The following is a 25,540-nucleotide window of genomic DNA, read 5'->3' as shown; positions in this document are numbered from 1 at the left end:
CTGCTTCTGCCACTTCCATTGGGGTTTAGTGCCAAATCCCACAGTTTGCTGTGACTTGGGGCTGGCATTCTCTTTGGCCATAAGTAATCCCCTGATGATGAACTTTTCTCCCAGTCTGATGGATCACTGTTCCAGCAAGTGTTTCCCTTCAGGAGGAGAGCTCACACTCCTCCACTCCCTCTGCTGATTTAATCAGACTTTTGGGAAGAGGAAAATTCAGAATGTCTCAGCCTTCATTATATTGTAATTGATTTCTTTTATAGCTTTTCCTGATTGGTTTTGAGTTGGTTTTCCAGCCACCCTTCCCCTCAGTCATTTTTTACCTCTGTCTGTAGGAACCTGTCACGTCCTGCAGCCTCTGCCCTGGCTCGTTTGTCTCCCAGCTCCTGGCATGGCTGCAGGATCTCTCCCATTCCAGGTCATTAATCACCTGCCAGGACCCGAGCTGGCACCTCCCCAACAAACCCAGAACAAACCTGCTGTCAGCAGAGCTCGCCATTCATGCTTGGGGTTATTTTTCTTTCATGTGCTCCATTATAAATTAATTTATTGTGTTCCATCCTCGCGCCCTGACAGGCAGTGGGTGTCGATTTCCAGGGATGACGCAGGAGGGTTTGTTCCCATTGCTGCCTCCTGCTCCTGACACAGCCACTGCTGGGGATGTTCCCACAGAACCTCCTCTGAATCCACGAATCCAATCCCTGAATCCATGAGGGCTGTGCTGCTGGAATTTCACCCTTGGCACAGCCTGTTGCAGCCTCAGCTCACCTTCCTCACCTCCTCGAGAATTTTTCCCCATGTGGAGACGCTTGAAATCCTCCTTGGGTCAAGTTTTCCTTAATTTGAGAGGGAAAAAAGTCCTCAGCTCTTCACCTGGGGTTTTGTGAACCCTTCTGGATTTTTGTAGCTGTCCTTTGGGATTTTGGTTGCAGTTGGTTTTATGTAAAAAGAAATATAAAGTTTGGTTTATGTTTCAAAACCCAACCAAAAATATAACAGCTGCAAAATATTTTAAATGCATTTGATGTAAAATAATATTAAAAAAAAAAAAAGAAAAGAGAAGAGAGAAGAGCACTGGCAGCACCTTTCTGCACATTTGAGGTTGACCATGGGGAGCACTGGGACACCCCAAAGCTGTTGCCCTGGCAATGCTGGTTTAGCATTCCAAGATCCAGTTGGATTTCAAGGATCATCTCCCAGCTGGGCAATGGACTCTACCCTGAAAATCCTCAGAAAATTGCTGAGTGCCCACCCCTGTGTTCATTATAGAGCCAAGAGCTGGAAAAAGGCACTTTGTAACCTTCCCAAGCAGGATTTTGTGCAGAACCAAAAAAAAAGAGACACCTGCAATGAACCTGCACTGAGCTGGGCTGCAGCTCAGCCACGTCATCAGCAGAGGAAACTGTTCTATTTCATTAATTTTGCAGAAAATACATGGGAGCTTCTGCCTAATGAATACTAATAGACCCTTTAAAGCTCATTTACCAAATCCTTACAATTAATGGACAATGGGAGGCATCACTTACAGAGCACATATGAGCAGCCCCAAAATATTCTATTTGTTTGTCCCAATAATTGCAAAATAAAATACATTGATTGCTCCATATTTATGAATTCAAGAGCTATTTGTGTCTGTGCTCTGTGTAATGAAGGTTATAAAAGCATCTTAATGCAAAGTACAAGGAAAACTTGAAAACTGCATGAAATTTGGGAAACAAGACCTTGTGAGTCAGTCATTTACTCATGTTCTCTCCCACCAAAGCACAGGGAGGATGATGCAAACAGGATGTGGGAGGATTTGTGGATATTTATGAGCAGGTGCTCTTCAGCTGGAGTCAGGTTTGGAGTAATTGGCACCTGAGGCTGCCAGGGGATTTCGGTGGGAGCAGGAATTCTCTGCACAGTGCCCTTGGATCTGCAGCAGGATCTGTCACTGCAGGCACAGCACAGGGAATCCCAGCATGGTTTGGGTTGGAAGGGACCTTAAAGCTCATCCAGTTCCACCCTATCCCATGGGCAGGGACAATTCCACTGTCCCAGGCTGCTCCAAGCCCCATCCAACCTGGCCTGGGACACTGCCAGGGATGGAACAGCCACAGCTTCTCTGGGAAATCCATTCCAGGGCTCCCCACCCTCACAGAGAGGGATTTCTTCCCAATTCCACCCCACCCAGCCCTGTCCTCTGGCAGTGGGAGCCTTTCCTGCCCCATTCCCCTCTGTCCAAGGGGAGCAGTGGCACTGCGCAGGCTCTGCTGCTGTGTTCCAGCCCTTCACCCCCGCCCTCCACGAGGTTTTCCCAACAGGAATTTGAGCCCAAACCCACCCTGCTGATGAGGTGGCAGTGCCCAGCCTCTGGTCCCACTGCCTTTCCCAGAGCTGGGGTGGCTGCAGGAATTTGGGCCCTCCAAACCTTGCAATCGAGGATTTCCAGCCAAGAGCCACCTACTTCCTTTTATTTCCAGTCTGGAGCCGTTCCATGTTGACATTGTCTCTGCAAATACATTTTGCCAGGTTTTCTTCTGCTTTAGAGCAAAAACAAAGCTGCAGCACATAGCAGGCAGAGGGTCCTCAAGAAGTGAAGGAATGTCAGAGGTGTGTGCATGGCTGGGTCCAGGGATTTTCCATGTGGGGTGATGGGAGCAAGGAATAAATAGAAGCATCCCCAAAAGGGGTGAAATTCCCACTGCATTTAAACCATGGAGCTGAACCCCAGCAAAACAGTCCCCAACTGCTTCTTGTCTGTGCTGTGAAATATCCAGCAGGCATTTAGGCTTATTCTCAGGGCTTTGGGCACAGCCCCACCACATCCATCTCCCTGTGATTTCCACATTCCCTGGTTAAAGCTGGGCCTCCAGCAGTGCTGGGTCTGTTGGGTATCACCTGCTAACGAGGCCATCCATCTCTCCCAGGCCAGGGGAACCAGACTCACCCGGCTCTTCAGTGATTTTCATCATTTTTTAACTGATTCCTCTAAATCCACAAGCGCTGCTTTCAGTTTTCATCTTCAACGTGCCCATCCACCCCTCCTCTTATTTCCCCTTATTCAGCAACCACCACCTGCAGCTCTGGGGAGGGATCAGCCTCTCAGAACACCCAAAATGCTGCCAGCCCCAGCCAGTCGAGGTGGCAGCACCTCTGTGGAGCAGCTGGGTGCTGATGATCATCCCCAGAGCCCCCAGCCCATCCATCAGGGCTATTCCTGGGGGGAAGCAGCTCTGTGAGGCTGCAGAGCCAACCTGTGCAGCCTTCAGGACAGGGGTTTAATAATTCAGTGGCTTTTTTCTTCCAAGCATCATTTATTAGCTCTTTACAGAGCTGTTTGCTGCTCAGTCAGAAACTAAAGCCAATATTCTTGGTGAGTGTGTGGCTGTAATGCTGTTAAACTTCAGAAAACCTCATCAGCAGTGATTTGGCCCCAGGTATGAGCAAGTGAGGAGGTAAACATAGCATTTTCCTGCTGGCCTGTGGATCTGAGGAGCCTGGCAGGCTCTTGTTGCAGCAGATCTGGCTCTTGGGCATGGCCACACTCCCCATGGAACCAGCGCCTTGTGCCAGACAATGAATGGTTTGGACAGCCACCAAAATCTCCTCTGAGTCATTCTGAAACCTTGAAGTGCTGATCCGCATTGCTGGGGATGACAGGAAGCCCTGGGAAAGAGGGAGGAAAGCTTTCACTTTGCTCTTTTTTTTTTTTTTTTTTTTTTTTTTTTTTTTTTTTTTATAATTACCTTTTATTGAATGAATTCTTTTGCTTGAGTGGATCGTGAGGTGGGAGTGCTGCTGAGTCCCACACACGGGGATAGCACCAGAAACGTTTCAGGGCAGAGCTCTCAATAAATCAGACTGAATTCTTCAGCAGTTTCTTGCTCTCCAAGCAGTCCTGCTGAAGAGTATTTGCAGGGCTGGGATTACACCAAAGCTGCCCTGGCAGGAGCGGCAGAAGCTGTGACACCTCGAGGTGTGGAGCTCGGCCATTCCCATGGAAACATCATCAGCACCAGGGAGGGGACACGGCCTGGTTCAGCGGCTCTGACACTAATGACATAATTAGCTGTGCTAAAAGTCACGGCTAGGAGCAGCCACTTTGTTTCCAGGGTGACTGAAGTGCCACAAATGACGATGTCCAGTGGTGTTTCCATAGAGCTGCAGCCCTGGCAGGGTGGGACAGAGGGTCTGTGACCGTTCACGGGGGTCTGAGGATGAGGGAAGAGATGAGGATCTGACTCCTTGTTTCAGAAGGCTTGATTTATTATTTTATCATATATATTACATTAAAACTATACTAAAATAATAGAAGAAAGGATTTCATCAGAAGGCTAGCTAAGAATAGAAAAAGAAGGAAATTATAATAAAAGCTTGTGTCTTGGACAGAGAGTCCGAGCCAGCTGACTGTGATTGGCCATTAATTAGAAACAACCACATGAGTCCAATCACAGATGCACCTGTTGCATTCCACAGCAGCAGATAATCATTGTTTACATTTTGATCCTGAGGCCTCTCAGTTTCTCAGGAGGAAAAATCCTAAGGAAAGGATTTTTCATAAAAGATGTCTGTGACAAGGGTCCTCTGTGGCCACCAAGTAGGACATGGACATGGCCAGAGGATCCATTCTGACCCCCAAGCTGGGATCACCCAGCCTCACCCAGACCAAGGGAGCAGTTGGTTTTATTTAAAAAGAAAAAAACCCCTTTGGTTTATGTTTCAAAACCAACCAAAAAATAATGGAAGTGTTCCAGGCTGGGATCCTTCTTCCTTGGCTGCCCACAGGCGTTGGGCATCCCTTGTTTTGTACATTCACAGGAGAACAGATTGGTTTTACCTAAACAATTCTCTCCCTTAGAGAGATCTTCCTTAATTTTTGTCCTAGAACCAGTTTTCTTGTTATGTTACTGAGAAACAATGTGGAAACAATCCCATTTCATTCAGGAAAGCACCTAAATGTACCCAGGGCTGTGTCTCAGTGAAAGAAGCGCAGCACATGTGGATCACATCTTGGATAAAAACACTTGTGACACTTTGTTTTCCTGCAAGAAGAGTTGAGGAATTCATCCACTGGATACAGCATTTCAAGGTCTAAATTATTATAATGGTCTGCTGCTGAGTGTTTGGGATGGAATTTTGGATTTAAACAATTTTAAGGATGTGAAATGAGTTGTGGGTACTTTAACATGGGAAGGTCACAGCTCTTTCTCCTGATCTGGGGGTAAATCAGATATTCAAGGCTGGTGCTGAATCCAGATCTGTGCTTGGGCAATGCCATTCCCTGGGAACAGCCAGGGATAAGCAGGACAATATCAAGGGATCTATTCCAACACCCATTTGGATCCTTGAGACAGAACCACGAGCTGCAATTCCAGCCCAGTGTCTGGGAAATGTCAGGAGCTGAGGAAACGCTGGAGGAAGAAATTGTTGGCATGAATGGTGAGAGCACTGCGGGGTCTCATCCTCTCGAGCTGGGAATTGTCCTCCTCCTGCTGCTCCATGGGGAAAACAGGAGGGCAGAGCCAGCCCTGGGCAGCTCCTGGGATGTGGAAACGCTGCTGGGTTTGTGTGTGCAGAAATCCAGGAGCATATGGGCAGCATCCTGTCCCTGTCTGATCCAGCAGCAAACCAGGAGGAGTGTGAATAAACTCCTGTCAACAACAGGAGGGGAATATTTATAGAAAAATGAAACAGAGGATGGAGGAAAGGGGTTACAATTGGAGGGTGGGCTTGGGAGGGAGTGGGGGTGCATCGTGGAGGGGTTTGCTGTTCCCATGCACCCAGACATGAGGAAAATGAAATAAAAATGACATTAACCTGGGAATGTACAAGCACACAGTGCCCATAAACATCCATGATCTGCATCCAGCTCTCCAGAGGACTTATTTTTACTTTTATTTTGGAATCCTAGGCAGAGTGAGCAGCCTTTGAGTGTATTTATTACGGTCTTGAGTTGCTTTCCATGGTAACTAATTGTGATTTCCGAGGCACAGGTTCTGCAATGGCACAGGATGAAATGGAGCTGAATATGGAGGCAGCTGAGAAGAAGAAAATCACTTGCTTATGAAATGGTATTTAATGATGGGGATTGATGGAGCAGAAAAAAATGGGGGTGGCAGGGACTAGAACACAAAGCAGCTCTCTCAGCTTCATGTATTTCCTCAGATTTTGAATTCCTCAAGAAAACATCTGGTGAATATTTAAGGAAGGGAAACTCCCCTATTATGTGCTGCCTTCTCACTTCCCCACTTCCCATTTTATTGAGGCAAACTCTTAAAAATCCAACTGTATTAAAAAAACAGTCTGGAAATGAAATTATTATAAAATGGTGTTTGCTGGTTAAAATAATGGGAGGGCTTTTACAAAAATTTACCCATTGCACAGTGAAAAAGGGGTGAAACAACCCTGTTTTGAGCAATGTTGGATAAAATTGAGGAAAAAATGTTTCCATGGAGTGCAGGGGTCTCCCACACCCTGGGATGGGTCCGGTGCCCAAGGAAGGGCTGAGCAGAGCCAAGGAAAACCCTGAGAACCGTTTTGAGCCAGTTGGGAATTTCCAAGCTCTCACATGGGGTCAAAACCTCTGGAATGTTCCTGCCCCTGCTCTGTAAGACTCTCAGAGTCCATGGAATTTAACAGCTATGACACCTCCCACAGAGAAAGAGCAATATTGTCTTGTCCTCTTTAAAAACTCTGAATTAATGAGCAGTAGTGCAGAACCCAGCCCATGAAACAAACAACAATAACAAAAACCCCCTAAAAATCCCAAACCCAGAAAATCCAAGTAAACAACTAGAAATGTGACTGTGATGAGTGTGGTTATGTTGCTCAGTTAAAACCCACAGGTTTGTGGGAGTTTCTCCCACCTTGGTGCAACATCACCAGAAATCCTGTATAAATATGGGATCAGATTTGTGGGGATGTGCATGTGTAACTCCAATCCTTTGTCATTGAAGTATTAATTTTATTGACCCAGCAGACAGTGAGGTTTTTATTATATAGAGATGTAGGCACTTCAAATGTGACTATTTGACACAAGCCTGGTGCTGAGGAGCACAGAGCCATTCCAAGGGATGGGAGATCCATGGGAACCCTTCTAGAACCTTCCCATGGGTCTGCCAGGCTGAATCTGAGCCTGTGCTGTATCCACCTGAGGAATTATAACCAAATTTTCATCTCTCTTGCAGTTACCACACTCCAGGTTGGCTTCCTGGAGAAACCTCCATCTGGAGCAATGAAGGGATTACAGGAAACCAGAGGTTAAATAAAATGTTCTTTTAATGATCACCCCCCAAATACCCAAAGGCACCAGTCAACACCGTGGACTAATGACCTACAAATTGGCGGGATTCTTACACATTTGTAGCATTACAATATTTTTTTCCACAGCTTCAGATGGCACATTAAGAGGACTATTTCATCTGCAACAGCTTTGTCCTGAATGCCCTTCCATGTGATTATTTAATAGAAAAAGAATCAAACCAAAACTGAGCTCGCTGCCCTCCTTTCTCCAGGTATTTCTGCAGCTCATCTTGAATCCACACCTGAATAACTCCAAATTTATTTCCAATTTATCACTGTAACTCCTCTAACACCACCCAAATCCCCTCACAGATCCTCAGGCTCCAGGTAACACATGGAGAGGCAACACCTCCACCGAGCACAATTTGCATTTCTTTTATCCATTGCAAAAACCTCTGTAACGTGTCGAGTATAAAGCTCACAAAATACATTTTAAAGGAACTACCATAAAGTATTTGCTTCAAATAGACCTTTTACAACAAAACACAAAATTCAAAGGACATTTTTTTTTTAAGGAAAGCACTTGAAACTGTAACACTTAGATCCTGACAACATTAGATTACTTTAAGCTGTAAACCCTAAGAAGTTTTGTGATTAAATAAAATCAGCATTACAATTTCCAGGCATTATAATCATTGAACAGATTGTAACAACAAGATATAATTATAATGCAAACATGAAGCTCAGGAGACTGGCACTGAGAAAACTCTTAATTCTTTGTAGATTTAGATCTGCACATGATAAAATCAGTAACAACTGGAGAAGAGGTTCCAATATTCCATCCTACACACTGATATCAGCGTTTTGCAATCAGCAGTCAATACATCATCCCCTTTTTAATATTACTTTACAGAGTCATTATGACCTCGAACAAAAAAAACCCCTCCAGGTTAATTACTGCTGCCAGGTATCAACAGAACATCTGGAAGGAAATAATTAAAACCATCAGGTTTTGTTAATTGCCCCTGTAGGTGTAGATACATGAGATTTTATATATGTAAGGCTAAATAAATTACATATATATATATATATATATATATATGCTTACATATACAAAATCACAACCTCAACTTTCAGAACTGAACTACCTCTAGAAATATAAGACCTTTTTCCATAAATTTAAAGGGTTTATTTATACCTGAGAGATTTTTGCATATTGATGTCTTTGTACCTTAGCCTGTAGGTGCTCCCCTAAGTTTTTCCACTTTCCTGGGGTACAAAGCCCATTGCAGCCAGGGGGGTTCTTCCCACCAGCTCCAGGGACTTTGGCTGAGCCCTTCCCTACCTAACCTGGATCAACAGAGAGGTGCCAGAATTCAATATATATCTAAATAAAGTTCTGTGCAAGTGCACAGGCTGGTTTATACAAATCCACAGCGAGTTCACCACCCCTGCTATTTCCACAATATCTGATTTTCAAAGTATTTTAGTGCTTTACCCAATGCATGTTTCTACTTGTTGGTTAGAGAACACCTTAGTGAAGAATTTTTCTGGGTTTTGGATCACTGGCCATGCAAGACACGCTCAAAATGCTCCTTCCTGCCTGACCTGTTCCCTGGTTCTTGGGGAGATCAACCCATTTTTCCACCCAGCTACCACGGACACCAGGAGTGGAGCAGTAATAAATCAATGTGGCAACACTCCACTAAGGTCACAGGTCAGTGCAGATGGACTGAGACTTTCCAACAAATCTAAAGAGATCAGGAGCCCCCTTCCCCCTGAAATTTAAAGCATTTGGATGCCTGATTCCCACAGATTGCCCAGCCCAGCTCTCAGCTCCTCATCCCTGCAGATCCCAAGCAGTAGCAGGGATATGACCCATGTAAGGCTCTTACAGAATTTCACAGTGCTATTTAACATGGCAAACACCAAACGAAATGGAAAGGTTCCCTTTGTCATCCTGACAGCTCAATTAAAACAGAAATTAAAGGAATCCACCATGTCTCACTCCATTTTGCTCCTGACAGGGGGAATTCCCTAGAAGTGCTTTCATGCAAACATGGTGCTACCATAGCTGATTACAGAGCAATTAGAATTGATGGTTTTATTAATTAGAGTTTAACCAACAGAAATATCTTAGTGGAAGAGAAATAAAGTGTGCTTTCAGACACCAAATTATACATACCTGAAAAATCAGCAAAAGTAACAGTACTCTATTCATGAAAGACATCACAAAATTAATCAGATTCATCAGCAAAACCTTATTTTGTAGAAATACCAATTTTTTTGCACTGTATTTTACAGAAAAAAAGTTGACTTTAGTGATTATGGTCTTTGAACAATTCTTTCTTCAAATGTACAGGAATATAATGGGGGAAAGGGAAGCTACATTTCACTGGCAATCGGATTTCACAGACCTTAGAAAATTTAGAAATGTTTGATTCAAAACAGCACATTTATAGACCACATTTCTCTGTAAAATAAATCAAACTCTTGTGCCCAAGTAGAAGAAATTCCCAAGGCCTGACACCTGTTGGAAATGGATGCAGTGCAGCCACTGCTCTGGAGCAGGAGGAGATGAGGATGAACAGTGACAGGGACAACACAGCGACACACAAAGTCAATGTAAGAAACTCTACAGCTTGCATTTCCAGTTGGCTGTTCCCATTTTACACCTACACCCCTTCCAAACCTCCTTTTCCCACTAGTCCTTCTTGTTCCATATTCCTTTTCCCAAGTTTGGTTTGGTTTTTAGATCCATCTGTCCCAAACCTGCTCATCCTGGAGCAAACCCTCTGCCCATCACTGCTACAACCACTCTGCAACCCCAGGGCCTGTTTCCCTTTCCATGTTTCCCTTTCCATAATTTAGGAACTCTCTGGCACCATTTCCAGCATTTCATGGAGCAACTGGCACAGGGAGGCACTTATGTGACATGTTTAAAACTCATCTTTGGTAAACACTCACACACACAAAAATGTATAATTCATGTTTTGCTTCCTGATCGTAAATCCTCATTTGCTACCGGTGGATGTGTGCAGGTATCTAAACACAGACAGGACTTTACCAGTATAAAATAGTTTTTCAAATGCCACTGCCAAGGATTTTTTTAAATTCACCTAAAAATAGCGCCAGTCCTGGGCTTTTGGAGTTTTTTCCTGACTCTGTTTGTTGTGCATTAAAGCAGCTGTGATCAATAACAAATTAGTGATAGAAAGTGAGCCCATTCTGCTCAATTTTCACCTCCTTTCTCATCCTCTTGCCTTGGTTTTCAAAACCAATCTAATCAGAATAGTTGTACCTCTTACAGCTTTTGTTATCTGTGAGGCAGATCCTGGGCTCTGATGCTGCCTGACTTGAGCAGCCAAATCTTTCCCTGGGATCAGTGGAAATTTCAGACACACAAGATGCTGAGTCTGCTCTTGGTAGGGGCATTTCCTGTTCAAACCAGTTCTCTGGGGAGGGGAGTGACCCTGAGTCTCTGACTGACCTGAGGAACGATCAGCCACCAGGAGATGACCCAGCAATGTGTGGTTTCAAAGGTGCTGCAAATAAAAGTTGCTGGAACTGCATGGATAAAACCAAGGGATGACTGACTTTGACATACCCAGAGCACTGTCCCTTCTAACATCAGGCATTTCTACAGAGAGGTATTTAATTGGCTTCAGTTTTAATTGACACCATTTACATTTTTCTTACGAATTTTTTTTTTTAGAACCCAGAACTTAGTGCATTTCATTTTTACAAAATTAGAATAATTTATATCCTTCTCTTTTCATTGCAAAAAAATACAGCCCAAACACACATCAAGGTATAAACACTTCACGAATGACAGACGCTTCACTTATTTCACCTGCTTAATGGTGAGTTAGACATTGACCAACCAAACAACTTTGGCAACTTGCACAAAAATATGTCCTTAACTCAAAAGTGCTGATAAAACTCGCTTTAATGAGGCCTTTATTAAGGAGAGAACTGGAAAAGGAGGAGTGGTGAGTGCTTGGAGGTTGGAGTGCTCCTACACCATCCCGCTCTGTAGCTGTATGTGGAAAGGGTACGGCTGGTAGAACACAGGGGGTTGTCCATGGGCAATGTAGTAGCTGCTGAAGTTTCTGTCACTGATATAGGGAGCAGGCTGATAGTAGCATGTGACGTTGGCCGCGTTGGGGATGATGTTCTGTTCTCCGAGCACTTTTAAAGCCAGGATTGTGATCATGTTGAGGGTTTGCCTTCGCTCGTGCCCCATCAGGCAGACTGTGCTCTTGTTCACCACCCCACGCAGGGTCATCAAGTAGTCGTACTTGCTCTTCTCCTCCCCGATGAAGTGGTTGCGCAGGTAGGACTCGATTTTCCTCTGCTGCTCGGCAACGTCGGGAAAATCAATGAAGAACCTGGAGCACATGTAACGTTCCAGAGATTTAATTTCAGCCTCATCCGCCGGCTTAAAGTCACGCACCAGGAGGTTGCTGTACTTGAGGAGGCCGCCTCCCCGGATCTCCTCCGGGTTGCGGGTGGAGATCAGTTTGTATTTCAGGTGGTCCATGGCCTGGTTGAAGTCCCCGTACATGCTCTCGGCGATGACGGCGGGGTGGCAGTCCTGTGTCAGGGGCCGGTCTGAGGCTCTGTAGACGGCCAGGATGGAGTCCAGGATGATCTGGAAGGAGTCCACGCTGAACTCGAACTGCCGCCGCAGCGAGCTGACGAACTTCAGCTCCACGTTCTTGCCGCTGTTGTTGGACAGGGAGATGAGGCTCCAGCGGTCGTGGTCGGTGGAGACTTTGACCATCTTCTGCACGTAGGCATCTTTCATGGTCTGAGCCGTGATTTTTTGCTTGTTAACGCATTTTGGCAAGAAGTCCAATAGGCAATTGAGAACCGCTTCCTTTACCACCTGGAACTCGAGCTCACTGGGAAGTTCCACTCCAAAAATGATGTCCAGGTCCTTGTAACTGGTGCCATTGTGCTTCACCAGGATGTGACTGGCAGTGGAACCGTTCAGGCGGATATCCCTGACATGGATCTGCTTCTCAATGAGCTGCTCCTTTACCATATGGATTATATCCTTAGGCTTTACCTCCAGGGTTGGAAAATTTCCTCTCCCATGAATAGGTATAGCCTCAGACAAAACCTGATCCAGGATTTTAATCTGATCCCAGGTGAGATAACTGAATCTGTGGTCCAAGTCCTCAGTCATTGTGGTATTGGTTGGCTAAACAGAAAAAGGGGAATTAGAGACAAATGTTAGAACTTTCTGGAATACCAGAGAGGACATTTCACTTGGTTATACCAAACTTCCTCCCTCAGTGTAGTGACAGAGCTGTTCATTTTAGAGACACAACCCCAGTTAATGGTCTGAGTCAACCACTGCACTTGTCACAGGCTTTTAATTGAATTTAATGTACTCAGGTTTTAATCCTGCTGAGAAGCCATCACGTTATTGTATAACCCATGACTCAAAGTAAATGCAGCAAACCATATAGACCCAATTTAAAACTACTCAAAGGTTAATAACATGAAGTACTTGGTGGTTCTAATGGAACTCCAAATAAATTTCGCCATGAAGAGATAAAATGAGCAAAGTGAGCAAATTTGTTCTTTCTGTCCTGCCTAGACATCTCCCTTGATCTTCAGTGACTTGAATACTTAAAAGTGCTAAAAGACCAGGAAGTTTTTTTTGTGAAAACCAAGAATGTTGCAACCTGCTCCCTGTTTATCCAGCCATATGCCTTGGATGAACTTTGGTCTCTATGGATCATCTGAACACACTCATCCTTTAATGTCACTTGTGGTTTAAGGACTGGATATCTGATAATTGTCAAGTTGTTTACACGATGTTTCTGCCGAAAATATTTCCCTTCTAAGCCATCAGCCATGTTTTACATTAATGTATCAATGCTGCAGGTCATGGTTTGCAGATCTGGTGAGAAAACCCCTTTCAGTCTTGTGGAAAAAGGACCTCAAGAAAGAAGCACCTATAGAATACATGGGATATAAAGCTCAGCTTTGGAATTTCTCAGTTTAAAATGATATCTTGAATTCACAGCATCACACTTAACAATGAGATGAGACACTCAGGTGGTGGCCAGGTGGCATCTGAAGGGTCTCAGTGAGGAACCAGCTGGGTGCAGGAAGTGCCTTTGGGAATCTGCCAGCACCCAGAACCTGCTTCCGAAACACCCCCGAGTGTTTCTGCAGCCAGATGGCTCAAACATATTCTTTCAGCCAAAGCTCAAGGATAAAAATAAAGTAAAATCCTACTAAGTAACAACACTACAGAAAAGTCCCCACTGTTGTTTCTTAACCAGTGGTGACTCCATATGTACGTTGTCATACATTCCCCTTCCCTCGCCTTCAGATTCCACATTCTGGAATATTTTAGTAATTTCAAGTAACTTGTGAGCTGCCAAATGGCTTGGGAATATGGCAGAGCTCTATTTCACATACTTCTGCTGGAACTTCAGCTCCCATTAAGCTGATCAGGAGCATATGTAATTCCAAGCACCTTCCTGGCCTCATGACAAAGAATGGGACTAACCAGATGTTTGAAGCTGAAGGAATGTTTTAAAAGTTGGCTAAAGCAGGACTGAAGTTGGGAATTTAACTGACAGTGTGAAGGTCTTGGAATCAGTCCCACAGGTCTGGCACAACCACGTAGCTCCTGGCATCATGCATATAGTGTATAATTCCACACCCATATCAGGTATGTTTTCAGGTGTATTCAGAAATATCCACATTTTTACTGCACACATTTAAAGGACATCTGAACTGAAAAGGAGAGAAATTGCCCTTCACAGCACTGCCAATTTTACATGCTAATGATTTCACCATTAAATATTCATTAGAATTCCATGGTTATTCCTTTAAAACTATAGCTATGCATCCTTCAGAGCCTTTATGACAACAAGTCTATCCTAAAAACCAGCTTTTACAGAGAGCTACTGCTAATTCTGGAAGTGGGACAACCTTGGGTGGAGACAGGTTGGAAGAAGGTTTTGTTCAAATGTTTTTGCTGCTATGTTGTCACCTGAGTCGTTCATACAATCACAGAATTAAGGTTGGAAAAGACTTCCAAGATCATCAAGTCCAGCTTTTTATATACCAGGTCATGGTGGACCAGCCCAAATGATCCCCTAGCTAACTTAAAATTGTCACATTTGTTGTCTAAGCAGTAGTTTTTATTATGGCATTTGTTTGATATTGCAAAACTTTGACCTTTCTGAGGCTGATGCTGTGACGTATAAAAAAAAAGGGAGCAGAGAAGGGAATGTTGAAATTCAACCCCTTTTTAGCAGAGGGACCCTCTTCAAACACTTGGAAAGTCAGAAGATGGGCATATTTCTAAATAAGCTTAGAAATCCTTCCTTTATTGCTACATGTTTTTAGGTATTTCAGATGTTATTGCAATATACTGAGGTTTGAAACTGAAAGGAGAAGGTAATGTCAGTAAATCTCTCTTTTGTGTTGAAGAGGCATCCCTCAAAATGTCATTTCTCTGAAGTGATTCCTGGAGAATCTGAGGAGGCTTTGGGAGCTCAGTCTCACCATAAATGTTTTATGATAAATATTAAAGAATTCTGTGCTGAAATAACACCTTCAACTCTGACAAGTGAGAAAAATGTACTAGGTAAAAACCCCAGGAATTCAGTTTTCAAAAATATAATTAATTTGCAGGTAAGCCTAAATAAACATTATTATTGTTAGTAGTATTTTTTATGATTTACTAATTTGCTACCAGTTTGCAAGCCAATACTTTAACCTTTCACTCTCCTAGAAGGATTTTATTTTTTTATTTTCTTCAATCTTTTCTGGCAAAAAGAACAATTTCCAGGCACTTTAATAGTCATTAGGAACCTGATTTCTCAAAGCAGGGGCAAATTTACTTACTGAGGTGCTCAGGTTAATGCCAGGAGTTATTATTGATGTAATTATCCTCTGTTACAATACACTGTTTCAGTGTTGCATCAGCAGCAACACTGAGGTTCTAATTAGCCAAAGTGTTGTGTAAAACCAGAGATCCTGGGATGAAGGGAAGGAAACTCCCTGCATGCGACCACAGCACCTGGATGAAGCCAAGCACAAGTGAGTACTGAGCTGCTAAATTAGAAAAGAGGCTAGAAAATCACTTTATTCCTTGGAAACTGCTGCTGTTTGCAATGGAGGATGATCAGTTTACATGGGAAGAGAGCGATAGGACAGCAGAATGGTTTTAAAGTAAAAGAAGGGAGGTTTAGATGAAATTAGAGAGAAATTCCTCCCTGTGAGGGTGCTGAGGGTTGGCACAGATTCCAGAGAAGCTGTGGCTGCCCCTGGATCCCTGGAAGTGCCCAAGGCCAGGCTGGACAGGGCTTGGAGCAGCCTGGGACAATGGAAGTGGAACTGGAAGCAGATGATCTTTAAGGTCCCTTCCAACCAAGCCATGCTGGGATTCTGTGATCCCTGGATGCAGATCCCTCACTGGCACCCCCAATCCCAGCTCCCCTGCTGAACTCTGCCAAAGAATTCCCTTTGTGAAACTCCTTCCACACAAATACCCCAAAGCATCTCAGGTGTTCCACATTCAGGGTTTTCTTGTCCTGAAGTCTCCATGTGGGCAAATGGAAACTGCACAAACATCACCATCATGGCAATGAAATGCAAAATAGGGTGTTTTTTCCACACTTCATCAATATTTTAATTTACTGAGATTCTCTCCTAGTGATTTTTCTGAAGTTTTTCTGCTTATGGATTTTAAAATGTTACCATAAACTGCAATAGACCCTGAATCCCATCTGATTTAAGATCTCTGCCAGGAAAAAGGATGAAGAAAAGCAGTTTTCAAGGTGTTTTCTTTTACATACACTGGCTAGAGAAGCACAGAATAAGATGGATCAGACCCAGTAAAGTCTTGTGATATATCATTCTTATTATAAGGTTAAAAAAATATTTCTCTGACTCAACTTCCAACTTGTCCTTGAGTGGTCACCTTCACCTGATAAAGCAGCCACAATGTGGAAAAATGTTTGGATACTGAAACATAACACTGTTAGATTTTATCATTTATTTTCCTATTGAAATTAGAGGCTCTAATTTTCTTTTTGGAGCAAGCAACTCTGAGTTTGGGCTGACAATGATGCTAAAATGTTTCATTAACCACCTCTTAGCTCTCCACTGTGCATGAGCTTCATCAAAAAAAATCCAAGCAGATCTGGCTTTACATCTGAATGAAGCAAATCTGCCATGCTAATGACAGCTTTCATGTTCCCCACAACTTTCATAGAAACAGATTCTTGCAGTCTAGAGAACAGTCTCATCAAATTTAGCTCATATTTTACTGATAAACTGTTTAAATTCTCTTTTTATATATTCCATAATGTTGATTCAGTGTCTTTTCAAAGGGTTTGCCATGTGCTGGCATTTTGAGGCAGGATACAGCTGAAATAGGTTTTGTGCAGCTGTGGCAGCTCCATCCTCTTCCCTTTGCTTCTATCTGCCCCCATGTTTTTCTGTTTACAATAAAGGTTGGGAATTGAAGCATATTTAAATGCTCCAATTCTTTTTACTTTGCACTTGAAATCAGCTGTGCAGGGACCTCTCAGAGATCACAGAACTCCAGAGTGAGGGAGGTTGGAAAAGCCCTCCAAGACCATTGAGTCCAACCAGTGCCTGATCCCCACCTTGTCCCCAGCCCAGAGCTCTGAGTGCCACCTCCTTGGACACCTCAAGGGATGGGGACTCCAAACCTCCCTGGGAAGCCCCTGCCGAGGCCTGGCCACCCCTTCCATGAAGGAATTCCTGCTGCTGTCCAACCTGCACCTCCCCTGGCATGCCTTGAGGCTGTTTCCCCTCATTCTGTCCCTTGTTCCCTGGGAGAAGAGGCTGAAAAAGAGATGTAGCAAAATATCTTGGGAGCTGCTGTGGTGGTCTTGTTTTGGAGGATCACTCCAGAACCACCCACAGAAATTCTGCCATTCCTCTCACCTCTGCACTGGTTTTCCTGTTTACACATTACACACATCACTATAAATGCCCATGATCTCTTGCTAAAGCTTTATTTTAATTCAAAGATCCATTTCTCTATTAAGCTGGACATTTGGAAGTATTTTGCTCACTTACTTTAGAACTGCAGCTGGCATAAGTTCCAAAGGCAGGAATGTCAAATGGGGAGAGACTTCCAGTCGTAATTTAAACCCAGATGAGACAAGGAGAAGCAGTAAAACATCTGGGAAACCTAAATGGGGACATATTTAAACTGGTTTGACAGTGCTTTCCATGAGTTTTCCCTTCCATTACTGTTAATGCAGTGGTGAAGGCAGTGTTTATTTATCCTGTTATCAAGAGATAACGCATGAATTGCCATCAGTTTTCAGTCCAGTTCCCATCGAGTTTCCCTGGGATAACAAATGATAGCTCAGCTCTCCCCTGGCAGATAAGGCTGCAAGGTGGGCAAAATGCAAAGCTGTGGGCTTGGGCTGTGCCACACAATGGCACCTTCAAGGGCACAAAAAGTAAACACAGGATGAGACTTGATCCACAAAAATGTGTCCTGCTTTTCCCACCCAACAAAAGAACTTGGATAATGGCTTTAAGGGAAAGAGGGCAGGGTTAGATGGGATATGGGGAAGAAATTCTTTCCTTTAAGGGTGGGGAGGCCCTGGCACAGAGAAGCTGTGGCTGCCCCTGGATCCCTGGAAATGACCAAGGCCAGGTTGGACAGGGCTTGGAGCATCCCAGACTAGGATGTTTCCCTGCCCATGGAATAAGATGGGATGTAAGGTCCCTCCCAGCCCAAACCATGCTGGGATTCTATTTCTACTGGAATATTACAGGATATTGGCTCAATGAGCTGGGAGTTCTCAGGAGGCACAAACTGAGGAGTTTAACTTGGGCACCCAGCATGAAATAATAACCCATATTCCGTCATGCTGGATATTTGGGGTTTTTTGGATGTCCCATTTTTCCATCATGACTCATGGTAGACTCATTCTTAGCCAGATGGGGATCCCCTCACAGGGCAACATTTTCAAGGGCCTATTTATCATGACTTGATATCAGTTCCCACAACACATGAGGCTCCTTCTCACAGGGCCTCCAGTCCAAACCAACCAAGCCCTTTAAAAACCATGAGGTCAGTACCTCAATTGTTATAAAACACTTCAATAACTTTTAAAAAATAGCTGCTATATGCAATATTTAGGCTGTTTTGGGCCATGGTCATCCCTGGAAAGTTCCTGCTTTAGGAAAAGCTTATTTGTACTACCAAAAACATATTTATGGACTGAATCCTGAATAACATTCCCAGCAAGAATGCAAAATCCCACGGACTCACCGTGGCAGGACGACTGGGAGCGTGTATTCCAGCACAGTTAATAGGATGAGTCACTGAATCATTTGGTAGAAATATGAATTGTCATCTTGTCGCTGACAGAAACACAAAGCTCCCCAGGAGAGCTGCAGGAAATAAAAGCCAACAAACAATCACATTCATTTGAGATCAATGTTAACCACCGGTCACCTGCTGGACATAATAAATGATGCATTACAGCCTGGCAGTCCTGCAGGGGTAACAACAGACTTTGAAGTGGGGAATGGTAAGGGAAAGGTAGTGGGAAAAGCACCAAAGGCTTTATTAAGACTCTGGGTTTCAGGTCATGCTTAATCCTCTGCAAGGATATTAACAAACCTGCCATTTTCCCTACAGGGTTTGAGTGGGAATTTAATATTATTAATAGACATGCAAATTAGCAGGGCTGTAGTAGAGTCATATAAAATTTAGAATGAATAATAATTCAGAGCAGAATGAAGTATTATGAATTGTGTAGTGGCTTTAGATTCTTTCTATCAGAGTGTGCAGCTGACAGGAAGCTCTGGTTGTTGGTTCATTTAGAGTAAGCCCAGGGTCCCGTTGCTGGAATTTCCATGCTCATGCCATGTGCTGGAATGAAGTATTTCTGTAAATATTCACCTGTTATCATAAAGGCACTCCTTTATATTTGTTTCTCATTTCAAACATGTGCTGACAGTCAGTATTCTCAGGCAAGACCTCCCATTCCAGCACCCCATCCTGCCAAGGCCACAACACCCACTCAAGTTCCCTGACTATCCCAAGCAGGGCCTGTCCACTCTATGGGTTGGTATTCACAGAAATTCACTCCTCGTTGAGTTGTGTTCCACAATCTCAGCTTTTTTGCTCAAATTACATATGGTTCTTAGTAAAGATAATATTTAAAGTATGATTTAAGTGTAAATATCTACATAATCTGCTGGAAAAGCTGAAATTATAGCCCAAGGAGGTATGGACTGTGTTATTCCTTTATTAGGAATAAAATGGATTTTTCCTCCCTGCTACAGCAGGCAGATTTTTATCCCTGAAAATGCCATTTTAGTGCTGCCAGAAGCAGCCAGCACTTGCTTTGCTCACCCTGTGAGGACCTGTCTGTTGTGCCAGGGCCTGTCTGCAGCTTTCATTTGCTTTCCAACTCCTGATGGGCCACTAATTAGCTGAATGCATGCTCCTGACCTGCTCCCAAATCCGTGCACTGACGGCTCACGTTGGCAGCTCAATAAAGGGTTAAGTCTGGCAAGGGCTGAGCTCAGCTCTGAGCCTGGCAGTGAGCAGCCAGTCAGGCCTTGATGGCAAAGGAAGAGTTCTGGGCTGCTTAGATAAAAGGATCTCAGCATGTGGAGTCTGGAAAAGTCAGACAAATCAGTCACTTTGCAAAAAAAAAAAAAAAATACAAACTTCTTTTTAATGCTGAAATATTGTTATTTCTTTCTGTGTAAGGATGGAAGGTTTAATGGATATATGATATCCACTAATGGATATATCACCCTGATAGAACAGATGAACACTGGAGCAGAATTTATGGCTTCCCCTGGTGATATTTAGGGGAAGAAGAGAGACCTTTATAGCATTTTTTTTTTGTAGAAGAGGCATTATTATATAATATGTTCATAGAAGCAGCAGCTGAGATTGATGAGCTGCTTTGCCTACTGGGCCATTATTCCCAACAGCTGCCTTTTATTGGCTCAGTCACCACAGGAAAAAGCATCATTTCCTTACTCTACGCTCAGGGTTCCCAGGATTTTTTTCAGCTGAAGGAAAAACAAAAATAAAAATGATGATGTCAACAATTACCCTGTGTTTTAAAGAGACCACTTCCCTGTTCCTGAACTGGGGATATGAATTATGGCAACATGCACCAACACAACCATTCCCAAGAATTTTCCCCTGGTGCCTAAGGAGCACAGGAGTATCCTGAGATGCAGCAGGGTCTGGGAGGTGATGTGGGGCTCTGTGCCCTGGATTTCCCTCTGTGCCACAATTTCCCAGCTGGTCACTCCTTTGGGTGTCCCCACTCCCAGGTCTCACCCTGAGGAATATCCACCCTCAAACCTTCCAGGTGGACCTCAGACCTTTGGTGGATGTGGAGGCTGCTCAGCACCTCATGAGCTCTCCCAGGGCATTTCCAGGTGATGCCCCCTGAGCTGGCAGGAACAAGAGCCAAGGGTCCCAGAGATTCCTTCCTCCCCCTGTGTGCTGCAGCTTCCCCTGACTGCTCTGCTCAGCTCCTCAGACTAATCCCAAAATCTATTTACTCACTCGAGATCCCAGTGACTCAATCCAAAGCTCACTTATCAAAAACTCTCATTATTATGACTAAACTGCAGCAAAAGCAGGCAAGGTAAAAATTGAAACAATCCTTCTCTTTCCATCTATTAACCATCTTCATAATCATCTCTCCTCTTCAAATGCCAGAGGAAAAGGGATGAGTGACGCCATGTGCCCCTGCAGCCCTAAAGCTGGGCTGCTTTCAGGGTAAAAAGGGCATTACAAAGTCAAGGCTCTCCTCAGGAACTCTCCAGAACCATCTTCCCCTCATCTACACCAAAGGACAACTATCAAATATCCCCATGGTCACTGAACCATGAGAGGATTCTCCTGGATCACCTTTCTGTCTGTTTTCAGAGGGCTCCAACACAACCACATCCACGAAATGGATTTCTCTTTTTTGGCTGATCACACCCCAAAACCCCTTGCTGGAAGCAGCATTTAGTTCCTCCAGTCCATGGAGAGTGGGGGTTCCCCTCCAAACCAGTACTGAGCCATTGGGGTGGGGAGGGCGGGTTTTGATTGCTCACCCAGAGTGGATCTGGAGTTTTCCTTGGGAGGAGCCCCAAAAATGAAAGAAATGCACCCTGAAGGCCTCTCTGCCTCACCCCTGCTCTGCTCTGCACAGGTTACAAAAGTGTTTCTGTTGAGCAATTATTCTGTTCCACTCCAGGAGCGTTCTCATTTCATGGCAGGAGCCGTGAGCTCCAGGCCCAGGTTCAGGTTGATTTGTGAAGCAATTTAGGATCCCTCCAAATAAAGGCTCTTCCCTATTGCTACAGCAAGGGGGGAGTTTAAATTCAACTGGGAAAACTTCTGTATCCTGGAGCAGGCTGGGCTGGCACCTCCACAGGACTGTGTCTCACAGGCTACTCAGAGATTACTGTGTCTTCCATTACTTAATTATGTTGCTATTTGTGTTTACAATGTTCATATAGAATTCATATTTTTATGAATTAATTTCCATACTTATATTAAAAAGTTACTCGTTGAATACAAAACAGAGCAGTGGGATTTCATTTTAATGCCATTTTCCCAATTTTATGAGTTACACTGTAAAACTGGGGGAAAAGAAATGAATTATTCATTATCTTTAAAGTATTTGCTGCACAGGAGTTTATGTTTAATTTTGCATCAGTAACAGCCAAGATTTCCACAGAAAATAGTTTTTTGATAAGTGAACTGTTTTCTAGTTTGCAGTTGAAAAATCTGCAGAACTCTGGGCAAACTATGACAGGAAAAAGGATTCTGGCTGCAGCAGCAGAGCAGGGAACTGCTTCTCTTTTGTGGTGAAGGCAGCACGAAATCTCTGTTGACATTATTACTAAAAGGCAGAGAGGAGATAAAGTGATGATTAAACCCAAGAAAAAGGCCCAGGCCCTGCAGCACAGCTGTGCATTCGTGACTTTTCCATCACTATCAATAATTCATAATGACCATCATGCACCTGACGACACCAAGTTGGGGAGAAAGACTGAGTCAAGCTTCCACCAAATGTGCAAAAACATCCAACCTGACATCGGATGTCAGGGCAACAGGACCTGCTGGATAAGCAAAGATCCAGCAGAAAGGGTAATGGAGAAGAAAATCAGCTGATGTGGACATAAATCAACATCTGCTGTACCCGTTTGTGGCATTTTATGGAGGAAAACTCCCCTTTTGGTGGTACACGCTGAAAGTAAGTTTTTAGAGCTTCTAAAATAATTTTTTCTAGAAAAGAACTGAAATGTGAGCAATTCTGCAACATGAAGGAGCCATGCTCAATATGATGCTCAAGTTTTGCAGCTGGATTCTCCTTTGCTGTACCACACTAACTCAGCATGGCCATAGGCAATGGCACACTGCTGATTCCCTGGGGCATCTTGGATTCTCTGCTGATGCTTTGAATAATTACTTTTGCGTGAAGATCATAGTGGTAAAGGCAAAAAGCCAGCCTGCAATTCCCAAAATATTTCTGTTTTTTTAATGTTTGAATCCAAATGGCATAAATTAATGGAATCATTGAATGGTCTGGCTTGGAAGGGACCTTTAATCTCATCCAATTCCATCCCCTGCCATGGGCAGGGACACCTTCCACTATCCCAGCGTGCACCAAGCTCCATCCAACGTGGCCTTGGACACTTCCAGGGATCCAGGGGCAGCCACAGCTTCTCTGGGAACCTGTGCCAGGCCCTCAGCACCCTCACAGGGAAGAATTCCTTCCATATACAGAAGTGAAATCTGCCATCTTTCAGTTTGAAATGATTACTTCCCACCCCACCATGACAGTTCCTGATGAAGGAATTGTCAGAATAGCAATCCAATTCAGCAGGAATTGCTCTGGTGTAAATGGGAGAAGACTTGGCCTGGTCTGTTCATGGCTGAGCATCTGAGTTCTGCAATGTAAACTCTGGGTTGGCTTCCACTCTCCATGGACCACCCCTCACTCCATGTTACCCATCCTTTGATGGTGAAATTTGGCTCGGAATTTGCCTCCAATCCTCTAACTGTTCATTGCCTTCCATCCATTAAAACCACTGGGTTAAACACAGACACATAAGAGATATATGACATGGAAGACATGTATATGACATGGGAGACATAACTACACATAAAATCCATTAAAAATGTCTATCCCCACATGCATGGACCATCAAGGTACTGAGAACTCAACAAACACTGTCAACAACCTCAGGAGGACCCACCAAGGGCTTCACAACACCATCAGAGAGGCAAAACAGAGCAAAAGGTAGCAAGATTCCCCCCCTGCTGTGGCCAAGCATGGGTGGCACAGCCCAAACCCCTCCTGCAGTCTGCTCATCAGAGCCCAGAACCACGAAACCACTCTGGATTAGGAGTGTTTTGAAACATGGGCAGAATTTAATTCCTTCAAGCACTGTTAATTAATGAATTAATTTCCACTGCCAGCCTAAATGCTGCTTAATTGACTTTCCAAAATAACTCAGTCTCAATGTGATCTTTCAAGAAACTTGGTCTACATCTGTCTCCCTGATTTACGGTTGATTCATAAATTATGGGACTCTATTGTGTCAGCAGTTACTCCTGAGCTTGAGCAGGAGCTCAAGCCCTGATCTTGCAGGGCAGGAATTTAGGGTCAGGCTTTTGCTCACAAGGGTCACTGTGTCTGTGTCGCAGCTGAATCATCCCAGAGCACACAGCCCTGTGTGTCTGGTGCCTAATGAGGCAACAAAACTAAATTTACTGTAAAGTTATGCCTGGGATGCACAACTGGGCAGGGATGGTGTGCAAGCAGCACTGCCCTGAGGTCAGAGGTCTGCAGCACTGCAAATTAAAGGAATTATTGGCGCTCCCTTTGAACTGAGCTGTGGGAATGCCAGAGGGATAAGACACAAGGAATAGAAGGGATAATGCAGACAGCTATTCTCCCTCCACACAGCAAGCCCATATTCCCAATTCCTGGATGCTGCAGGCACAGCACATGGAGGATGAAAGGGCACAGGGATTGTTTTTAACATTTCTGAATGGGACAGACACATCACATCTGCCTCTAGAGCTAAGGAGAAGTCAGGAGCACGAAGCATGGGAGAGTCCCTGCTCTGGAGTCACTGTCATTTATTATTCATCCCTTGGCCTTTAGCGGAGAATTCAGCACATCCCCATTCATTCCCACCTGGCTGCTTTTCATGGGAGCCACGAACAGGCTGTTACTCTCAAGGCAGCACAGGGAGCACAACGTGTGAGCCTGCAGAGCCCAGTCTCCTCTTTCCGAGGGAACAATTAATGCTATTACAGATTTGCAGCGGCTCAAAGATGTATCAGAGATGCCTGTGGGAGAAGGCAGGGAGCCCACGAGAGTGATTCCTGGCTGGGAAGACACGCAATTCCAGCCCCGAGTTGCTGGAAAGCAGTTTTGCTTTGCATGCAGGCACTTCCGAATAGTTCAGGGCACAGAATCGCAGCTTGCTGTCACTTCACCGTCACCTCCAGGCTGTGACCTCCCCCAAAACACGGATGGTCCTTGCCAGGCCTCATCTACCAGGGCTGTCATCATCTTAGCGGGATGACAGAGCTTCCAACAGCGAGTAAGGAATGCCACGCTGCTACTACCGCTACTACGAGCGTGCCGAGGCAGGGCTTGCCCGGCTCCAGGGAGCTTTTAGGGCTCATGCGAAGGAACGCCCGTAGTGGGACGGAGCTCACGTGCAGCGACACACACACAGAGCCCCCCCGGCACCGCCGCGCCGCCCTTTCCACAAGTTCACCCCTAAAGTTTCTAAAGGAAAACGCCTTACGGAGAGAGAAGGAAAAGGCCCGAGCCGAGCCGAGCGCTCCGGGTTTCTCCAAGTTTTTTAACCGAGCCCAACCGCTCCCGCAACGGCCCCGCCCGGCCCAACCCCGCGGGCACCCGCGACCCGCCGGCCCTGCGGGCTGGGCGCTCTGGGGACACCCGCTCGCCATGCGGGGGACACCCGTGCACCGAGCGAGCGGCCCTGGGGGACATCCACTCACCGAGCGGCTGCGAGGAAGCTCAGCTCCCGAGCGGCTGCGGGGGACTCTCAGTCACCGAGCGGCTGTGGGGACTCTCACGCAGCGAGCGGCTGGGCGGACACTCACCCGCCGTGCGGGGACACTCACCGTGCGGGCGGAGGGGACGCTCCGTGCGGGTGTACGGGACGCTCCCCGCGCGGTGCCCGCGCCGCTCCAGCCGGGGCCGCCGCTGTCCGCGGCCGCGCTGGTGCTGAAGGGGCCGCCCCGCCCCGCCCCGCG

General features: G+C 45.0%; 1 protein-coding gene across 1 annotated transcript; it reads right to left on the bottom strand.

Annotated features, from left to right (window-relative positions):
* Nucleotides 1-10,737: 10,737 nt before the first annotated feature.
* Nucleotides 10,738-25,345, bottom strand: TENT5D (terminal nucleotidyltransferase 5D). Its single transcript, XM_054289748.1, has 4 exons — nucleotides 25,283-25,345; nucleotides 18,530-18,651; nucleotides 17,317-17,431; nucleotides 10,738-12,433 (listed from the first exon to the last, which is right to left on the bottom strand). The coding sequence occupies exon 4, from the start codon at nucleotides 12,416-12,418 to the stop codon at nucleotides 11,243-11,245; it is 1,176 nt and encodes a 391-aa protein (XP_054145723.1). The 5' UTR covers nucleotides 12,419-12,433; nucleotides 17,317-17,431; nucleotides 18,530-18,651; nucleotides 25,283-25,345; the 3' UTR covers nucleotides 10,738-11,242.
* Nucleotides 25,346-25,540: the final 195 nt, after the last annotated feature.

Source organism: Melozone crissalis, unplaced genomic scaffold, assembly GCF_028551555.1.
Source record: "Melozone crissalis strain CALT ecotype California unplaced genomic scaffold, PUWL_Pcris_2 ptg000068l_1, whole genome shotgun sequence".
NCBI classification, from domain to species: Eukaryota; Metazoa; Chordata; class Aves; order Passeriformes; family Passerellidae; genus Melozone; species Melozone crissalis.
This window is presented reverse-complemented; position numbering and strand designations above follow the sequence as displayed.